Genomic DNA, 10,003 nt, shown 5'->3' with positions numbered 1-10,003 from the left:
AATAAAAAATAAATACAAATATTGAATATATAAATTAAAAATTGAAAGTGCATGCTGAAGAGTTTGTCAAACAAAAACTTATCTCACTTTTACTATAACTATGTAAACATCAACGATCTATCTTAGTCTAAATATGGTTTAAGTTGTGATCAATATAGTTTTATTATCAATATGTAGTTATCGAAAATAGCAGGTCGATCTATAACGATTTTTTGAGTAACCGTGTATCGCACGGGCTTATAATCTAGTGTAAATATAAAACATAAAACAAGTTGTCTAGATTTTTTCTTTCTAAGTATACTTCTAGAATTCCTACAAGTGGGATTATGACGGCTACAAAAATTAAAGCTCGGTTGATTTTTTGGCAGCCTTAACTTACCTGAAGAGTCAGGCTTACGTGTACAATGACGGTTAGTTAGCTAACTAAATTCGACTCATTTTTACTTTCACACCACTATTTTTCTACTTGTACACTTTACTACCCTAATATTCTTATCTTTACAAACTGTCAACTAAATCAACCCTCACCTGTACGTGTTCAAGTTCAACTACCCTTTACCATTCCCACAAGCAACTACGTGTCACTTTCATCATCCACACTCTCTGGTCAAACTTAATTAAGTCAACACTTGACACCTATAAATACCCTATTCCATAATCAACTATTACTTCATTTTTCATCCAATCCAATCTCACATTCATACAAAACTCTACTTTTGTTTTCACACCAAAAAACCCTAAAAATACAAGAATAAAAATATTCTAACCTTGTTATTATTTGTTAATCTGCTTCGTAATTAAATTTGATTGTGTATCTACCGATGAAGAGATCTCGAGAAGCCGAGCTAGACTCGGCCATAACCAACATGGCTAATTGTTTGATGCTACTCTCGAAGGGACCCTCCGAACCATACGAAGAGTCACCTAGTCGAGTTTTCGAGTGTAAAACGTGTAATCGTCAGTTCCCATCTTTCCAAGCACTAGGTGGACATAGAGCTAGTCACAAGAAGCCTCGAGTCAATAACGAAGGTGACGTGACACATGGCACAAATTTGGTTCCTACAAAGGCCAAGTCACACGAGTGCACGATTTGTGGGCTAGAGTTTGCCATAGGGCAAGCGTTAGGCGGACATATGAGAAGGCATAGAGCGAGTACAACAAACGAGAACCAACCGGTTCAAAAGGTTCATTCGTCTATTGATCACATGGTTAAAAATGTTAATAGTCGAAGAGTTTTTACTTTGGATTTAAACTTAACACCTTTAGAGAATGATTTGGAGTTTCGATTTGGGAAGGTGGTTCCAACCACAATTGAATTATTTATATGATGTATATCTATGATTTATGATTGTTATCATATGGAGTAACACAATTTTTTATTTTTTTCCGTACCTGTAAATTATTAATTACGTATTTAAGTTACATTTATACTTTGAGACGAAGTGTTTTATTATTTTAGTTAAGTAGTTCATAGTTCATACATGATCATGATGATCCATGTGAATCAGTTATTGCTTTTAATAATTTTTGAAAGAAGATTTCAACTTACGTGGGAGATAATGGGCGTTGTGTTTGGGATATTATTCATTTATTTATATTTAATCAACGTTTTTAAGACATCATATATATTTATATTTATTAAAATTAAATAAAAATATAAAAGTCAATGTTTAACGCCTTGTTTGTTTTGTTAAAATGAATTTAATGATGTTTACGAACAATGAGTAATGAATAAATATTTATTGTTTATTTTGTGTGCTGAATGAATAATGAATAAATATTTATTGTTTGTTTTATGTGTTGAATAAGTGACTGAATAATTAAAATAATAAATTTAACCCTATATATACGCTAGTCATAGGCGATTATGTTAACAGTTTTGAAAGAGTTTGGGCGATTATGAAAAATCATATTTTCATGAATTACAATACTAAGACATTTTATTTTTATTAAGTAAAAAACAAACACCTTACAACTTATTCAGTTTCATATAATTAAGTCCAATGAGGTTACGTTCATATGTTTATTTTTTACCGTATATGAAATATCAATATAGTAGAAATGTAAAATGGGTATTTCTATATGGTGATCATTAGACCACTTGTAGTGATAAGGGTCATGGGTACGTTGGTAGTGTGTGTTGCTTTTTGCATTTTTATGATGATTAGGAAGTGTCGGTTTTTTGTGTGAAGTATTGGTGGTGTGAGTTTTTGGTGTGGGTTAGGAGTATTGTGATGATGTGTCAAAATATAATTGAGTTAAGTATTAAAAAGGAATAAAATAATATTTTTAAAATAATATAAAAATAATAGAACAAAAGCAACGTGTGTTGCTTGTTCAGTTGCTTGGCAACACAGACGACCATTTTTTAACCAACCCACGCACCGATACGGTCGAGAGGGGCGTCGGTTGCTTGCCACGTAGGCTGCCAACGCCGTGACTTGTGACCGATACATATGGTCTTACAGCCTTTTGGCTATACTACCATTCACTCAAACAGATGAAATATTAGTCGAACAACAATGCGTGTACTTAAGAAGCCGTGTTAAATTTAAATTTGGACTTATACATAAATTAATTTATACAGTTGACCTTATCATGTCTTTTTTATGATTCATTGTACGGTTGCATATCAATTTTCAGTTGAATATGGACGTACCTACACCTACTTATAAAAGTTATTAATCTGGAATTTATCAGTTATCATCAAATGGTGTTTGACCTAGCAGTATTAATGTAATCAATCAATTTTGAAGTTATGAGTTTAGATCATCCGGTGAATAATAAGTATAAAATTCGTTACATAAGTGTGTATATATGTATATTTATTTGCCTTTAAAAAAATGTGGAATATATCAAATTTAGTTATTACTTGAACATGCTAACGCACATGACACAAATATGCATGGGTTAACTATATAGTGTTCATACAAAAATAATCGTACAAGAAAGTTATGATTTAGTGATGATTGATCATTATAATTAAATGTATTTTAAGGGGGGCTAGAACTGAAAAAGACCAAGTTCACACCAATTATATAATGAATACAGTGAACTTAAAAAATTATTACGTCGCAATGACCATATTGTAATTTACACTTTTAATTAAGAAAATGTGTAGTTTAAAAAGATTGTAGTATGTACAGAGATGATGGAGGCTTCCGATAATTTAAGATTTTGTAAATGGTATAAATATAGTATTATTCTTAGTAGTTAGTATCCTACTACTAATTTAGTTATCAAAGAATTGAATTATCGACACATTATATGTTATATATCTATCTTATATCTGAAAGGTCACTATTACCTTAGTGAATGAAGCTTTATTATGGTCATAAATTTTGAACCTAAAAAGTCCATATAACCTTTGGCAGTGTTTGAATATTTGGTTGGTTCAAGTTGACTTACTAATGCCCATAATGTTGACCTTCATCTTCTAAGTTATTATACTACTTATTATTCCACTTATTTGGGGCTAAATACATCCGCAAGAACCAAATCACATGCATTTAGTTTATTATATTTACTTTCCTATTATTAATTCGTTCACCGGTTAGAGAAGTACGACTGCAATATTTGTAGATGAAAGGTGGCAAATCATTATGGGTGATCCTCACTACTACGAAGTAGTAATTAAGACTCAGGTGGTGTTGTTTAATTGTTTTTGTGTCTGCAAATCTTATTTTTTCTTATGTATGCGCGTCTACAGACGTTTTTATTGCAGACAATTTGTTTTTTTAAGACATAAGATAAAATAATGTCTTATTATGTTTGCAGCCTCGCAGACTTAGTAATATGATTCTAAGTGTTACATACAGAATTAAGTTATTTTGCAGATATAAAAACAAACAGTCTTTACTAATCGGTATACAGACCTTTAATACACCACATCTTCTTCACAAACATGATCCGCATATCTTCAGGCAAAAACATCTTAAAAACAAACTGCACCTCAGTAATATCCTCAGCTTATTTATTTACAAAGTATTACTATTAAATTTGTCAAAGACACCACAACTTTTCCTGACCCGTATATTTTTAGACATCGATCCCAAGATCCTTATAGCTCCAAGAAAGTGGTATCAGAGCTGGATTTTAGGATCGATCATTGTTCTAGCGAAAATCGTTTTGAGTTGTTAAAATTTTTGTTTTTTGGGTGTTCATCACGGTTTTGCCCTAATATCAAAAAAATCTTTTTTGTGTGTTAAAAGTTAAAATTGATTGTTGAAAAACGTTCCTTAACGTCATACAAACCCTCTGCAATTTACATATCTCGATTTGGTGTCCTAATCGTTGCAAAATCGTGAATTTTGTTCTTGAAAAAGTCATTTTTTAATTCGATTGGGTTCGTTTGATTTAACATGTTTTTGGAAAAAGTAAAAACGTAGATGTGTTAGCAATTGAATCATGCATCTTTCTACAATTTTTTAGAGTCCAATTCGAAGTTTTGATCCACCTCGGCAGTTGCACCACCACGAACCTTTTCACAACCCTAGCCATTTAGAATATTCTCTACGGGTCTAGCACTCATCAAGTCGATCCATAACGTTTACAAGTTGTGTTTAATTAATAGATCAAGTTTGTTTAAGGTGATGTTGATATAAAATTCAATATCGAGTTTTTCGCACTCGATATTGTTGATTTGGTCGATTAATAATATTTAATCGTTCCTACAATGTAAAGAATGAATGTTTTTATTCCATATCATCCGAGGATTACAAATATTTTTACCCTAATGTATATAGTTATCGAGTTATTTCGTGATCATGTATCACATTATATGAACAAATACTCTCCCACAAAGCGTTTAATAAACCTAATAAACTCAAAGAAACTAAAAAAAAAAGAAATTAATTATATTAACTAATACGTACAAGGTACTTATAAGGAAACAACGAACCACCTTATTCTAGTTCAAACCCCTCATTTATCAAACTTATCTAATTCAAATTCTACTTGAAATGTAATTGAAAAGTTTAATAAACCAAAGATACTTGAAGAAATTATTATTCTGAATTAATTAAATCAACTAATACGTACAAGTTACTTATAAGGTAACAAAGAACAATCATATTCTAGTTCAAACTCCTAATATAAATCAAACTTATCTAATTCAACATATCTAGATATCTACTTATCTTTATTCAAACTTATTCAAACTCCTAATTTAAGTATAACTAATATAATATTATCTACTAGAATTGTAGTTCTAGTATGGGTCTTTCAATCGACCGACATAATTATTGAATTCCTTGTTGGTCAGATTTTCTGTCATTATCTAGTTTCGAGCCTTACATTAGCTACCAAGATGTGTTGCTAGTGTTGTTTAACCTTGAAATTGAAGATAGCGCGACGTCAATCACTATGCTCTCTTGAATATTTGGTTGGTTCAAATATAAGATGATGCTGATACGATCTATTTTGCTAAATATAAATATTAGTTGTATAATAAATATAAGATGTTGCTGATACGATCTATTTTGCTAAATATAAACATTAGTTGTATAATAAATATAGTGAAACATGAACACCCTAAGAGCATTAAGAGTGGTGACGCGTCAAGCTGAAGTTTCGTTCGAAATTTCACAGGAACTTTGAAGTGGAAATAGTGGAGGGGTGGTTTCATGTTCTATTCGAAGTTCTGTATAAAGTTCTGTCCTAAGTTTTGAATTTATGTAATATTATTTTAATTTTAGTTTAGCATAATTGTAATTAAGTAAAATAAACATTATAGATAAAATTAATGACATTATGAAATTTTGGCATTTTTGCCCAAACTCAATGCATACAATCCATACAACCGAGCATACCCGAAAACCCATAAAGCTCTTCATGTTTCGCATACAATTTTTACATATCTATTGGTTCTCATGTACACATTTGCATACAATTCAATAATTCACTTTGTAAAATTTTGCAAAGTTTGACGTGACGTGCATTCAGACATTTGTAAATACTCATCAAAAGCATCTTGTGATGTGGTGTATGGCAAGCGTCACTTTTAGAATTAGAGTAAAACCATCTATGCCACTAACAAGTACTCCGTAACAACACTTCATTGTTGAAAGTATTTATAATGATCATGTATATGTTGTACACGATATTTTGCGTAAGCGCCAAAGTAGTCTCTCATAAGTTTTTTGTAGGATCGTGTAAACAGGATTAAACGATCTTAGATTCAATAACGAGTGCGGAAAATCTCGTTATTGGATTTTATACTCAAAACTCAATGAAAACCTTTGATCTTAATGATAAAATCGACTTAGATATGTTAAAGATCGACTATATTGAATACTAGAACACCAGAGAATCGGATTGTACGTGTAGTATAGGCTAGGATACGTAACCCTAACAATGAACCCGAAATCCCCTTTAAATATACACAGCACCTTGCAACCGTGCGGTTGCCTGTCTAACCGTACGGTTGCTTTCCTGCAACCGTGCAGTTGCATACCAGCTGAGAAAGTTAAACGATTAAGCTTATTAACATGATCATAATGAACTCGGGGACTAATAATGCACCAACAAACTCCCCCTAGGACCCAGTTCATTATCTAAAATCACATTATATACTTTCCCTGCAAAACAACTAAACACACAGTCAACACATTCAATAATATGAAAATTAAGACATTAAAATCAAGTTATTACAACCAAATCGAACTAAATCCAAAAGAAAACATTCAAGTTCATAGTTCATGAAATTTAAAACCATCAGACAAACATTAAGCATGACACATTAACTTAGTCATCTATTACACTGCTAGTGCTCCAAATGAACATATATTTAGGCACAATATCCTTCTAATATGTAAATCTTTTAGTTGCAATTGTTCTATTTTTATGTAATATTCGTTTAAATAAATAAGTACGAAGACAAAAGAAGAAAACGACTATTTGAAGACGCAAATGACCAAAAAGCTTAAATGTACAAGATACAATCCAAGTGGTTCCATTTATTGATAAGAAACGTCTAAAAATTACAAGAGTACAAGTTGCGGAACGTAAAGTACAAGATATTAAAGCATACGAAAAGACGTTCGAGAAACCGGAACTGAGACATAAACTGGGCGTAAATGTATGAGACAACGGAGCAAAAATTAAAAGTCAACTATGCACAAGAATATAATATATTATATATATATATATATATATATATATATATATATATATATATAATTAATATAAATTATTATATAAATTATATATATATATAATAATATGTAGACAAGCAAGAAAACAAAAAATATGTGAGCTGGATCTGACGGCCATGCGATCGCATGGGAAATAGGCATAAAACCCATGCGAGTGCATGAGATTTGCACTGAAACCCCATGCACTCGCATGGGCATCAGAATCAGGAAATATGCCTATAAATACCAGGCTTCTGCTCGACGAAAAAACTAAAAAAAATATCATTCACTCTCCTCTGTATAAATAATATATATATAATATATATAATATAGTTTAGTTTTATATTAGTTAGTTTGGATAATGTAAAGGTTATTTTACGGGTTTTAAAGTCGGAACTCTGTCCCTGTAACACTACGCGATTAATAATCACTGTAAGCTAAATTCTCCCTTTTTAATTATGTATCGTACTTAAGTTATTATTATGCTTATTTGAGCCGAAGTAATCGTGATGTTGGGCTAAATATTAAGACGGGGTTATTGGGCTTTGAACCATAATTGGGGTTTGGACAAAAGACCGACACTTGTGAAAATTGGACTATGGGCTATTAATGGGCTTTATATTTGATTAACTTAATGATATCTTGTTAATTTAATATAGAGATTTATAATTTGACGTATTTATATATAACCACATACGTTTGACTGGGTACGGTGGGCGGGATATTTATAAATACTAATAATTATTCATTTGACCGGACACGGGGATGAATTAATAGTCACTGGACTCATTAAAACAGGGGTGGATTACATTCAAGGGTAATTGGTGTAATTGTTAACAAAGTATGAAAACCTTGGATTACACGCAGTCGATAACCTGGTGTATTCATTAAACAAAGTATTAAGACCTTGTTACAGTTTAAGTCCCCATTAGTTGGAATATTTGACTTCGGGTATAAGGTAAATTTGGCGAAGACTCTCGCACTTTATAATTATGACCGATGGACTATTATGGACAAAACCAGATGGAATTATCAAATAATCCAGGACAAAGAACAATTAACCCAGGGTAATAAATTAAAATCAAAACGTCAAACATCACGAGTATGGAAGTTTAAATAAGCATAATTCCTTTATTTTATATCTCATCGCACTTTTATTTACTGTCATTTTATTTATCGTACTTTAAATTATTGCACTTTTAATTATCGCATTTTTATTTATCATCATTTATTTTTACGCTTTACTTGTATTTTTAATTATTGTACTTTTATTTATCGTCATTTACTTTACGCTTCGCTTAAAATATAAAATCGACAAACCAGTCATTAAACGGTAAAAATCCCTTTTTATAATAATAATAATTGTAATATATATATATATATATATTTATATTTATATTTTGTACAAATATAGTTATATAAAAATATAGTGTAAAATAAGCCGTCTCCCTGTGGAATGAACCGGACTTACTGAAAACTATACTACTCTACGATTAGGTACACTGCCTATAGTGTTGTAGCAAGGTTTAGGTATATCCCATCCGTAAATTAATAAAACTTGTGTAATATTTCGTAGTATTTCGTAGTAAAAATAATAGTATTTCGTACTACACTCCGCTGTAACACCAAGTTTTTGGCGCCGCTGCCGGGGACTCGGTGAAAAACGCTATATTTATTAAAACTATATTTTTGTAAAAATATTTTATTTCTTATTTCGTAAAAATATTTTGTTTAAGTGTTAAAAAATATAAAAATATAAAAAAAATATTTATATATATATATTTTTAAAAAATTTATTTATAAAATTAAAAAGTACTTTTATTTTTAAGATTTAAAATATAAGTTTATTATATTAAATACTTTTATAAAATAATAATATAAAAAATATCTTTATAAAATTTGTATTTTTATCATTTTAGTTATAATTTGTATTTTATCGTTTATTTCGTAATATTTATCGTTCGCTATATGGTTTTAAGTTTAGTATTTTTTTGTAGTTATTTTTATATTTCTAGTCTTTAGGTTTTGCCGTAAAATCCCTTAAGTGCTTTTTCTTTAGAATTAAGATTTAGGCGCTTTAGAATTTTGGGACGCAGTTTATATATTTTAGTGCCTAAATTAAGTTTATTTCTGTTTTCGAAATAGAATTCCTTTTAAGCCTTAATACCTTTAGGCGCAACTTTTTAGATTTAGTTTTTAGACTTTTAAGTTTCGACGTTTTTCTTTCTTAGTTTTCGACGTTTTTCGACGCGCTTCTTTTTCTTTCTCATTTCTACGCTCTAGTTTTTAGGACATAGAATTTTCTTTATCTTCTTTAAATTTCGACAAAAAAATTATTTTAAGCAATTATATTAATAGACATCCAATTTTCTGGTTCGTAGTAATAGTTGGATTTGTTAGTGGCGAGTTGTGGGCTTCCGATTTAAATGGTCTTGGCTACCTGCTGCATCTATTGGCTATTCGAAACGTGGGCAAAAGCAGAAAAGTCTATTAATTTGATAACTTATATAATTTTTAGTTTTATAACAAATAGAATAATTAGTAAATGTACCACATTGTATGTAACGACCCGTCAAAATCGCTATTGACGCGGCACGTTAATCATTGATTCCACAGTGAAGTTTTGACCTCTATATGATACGTTTTGATAAAATATTGCATTCATTAAAATAAGTGACTTTCTAAACATAGAAAGTTATAAACATGTGGGCGAGTGCTTAGGTATAAGCAAAACCCCAAAATACATAAGTCTTTAATTTACAGGTTGACATCACAATCCAATTATTTATTACACAACACAGTTTTATTTTGAATGCAATAAACTTTGTACAAAGCATGAGAGACTCCATGCAGGCAACAAGCACATCACA

The 10,003-nt window shown here is 30.5% G+C and overlaps 1 protein-coding gene across 1 annotated transcript; it reads left to right on the top strand.

Annotated features, from left to right (window-relative positions):
- The first annotated feature begins 654 nt into the window (after positions 1-654).
- Positions 655-1,608, top strand: LOC139840333 (zinc finger protein ZAT11-like). The gene has a single exon (XM_071830600.1). The coding sequence runs from the start codon at positions 822-824 to the stop codon at positions 1,326-1,328; it is 507 nt and encodes a 168-aa protein (XP_071686701.1). The 5' UTR covers positions 655-821; the 3' UTR covers positions 1,329-1,608.
- Positions 1,609-10,003: the final 8,395 nt, after the last annotated feature.

The sequence above is a fragment of the Rutidosis leptorrhynchoides genome, chromosome 4 (genome assembly GCF_046630445.1).
Source record: "Rutidosis leptorrhynchoides isolate AG116_Rl617_1_P2 chromosome 4, CSIRO_AGI_Rlap_v1, whole genome shotgun sequence".
Classification (NCBI taxonomy): domain Eukaryota; kingdom Viridiplantae; phylum Streptophyta; class Magnoliopsida; order Asterales; family Asteraceae; genus Rutidosis; species Rutidosis leptorrhynchoides.
Note: the sequence above shows the minus strand (reverse complement) of the source record. Positions and strands in the feature narration are given on the sequence as shown.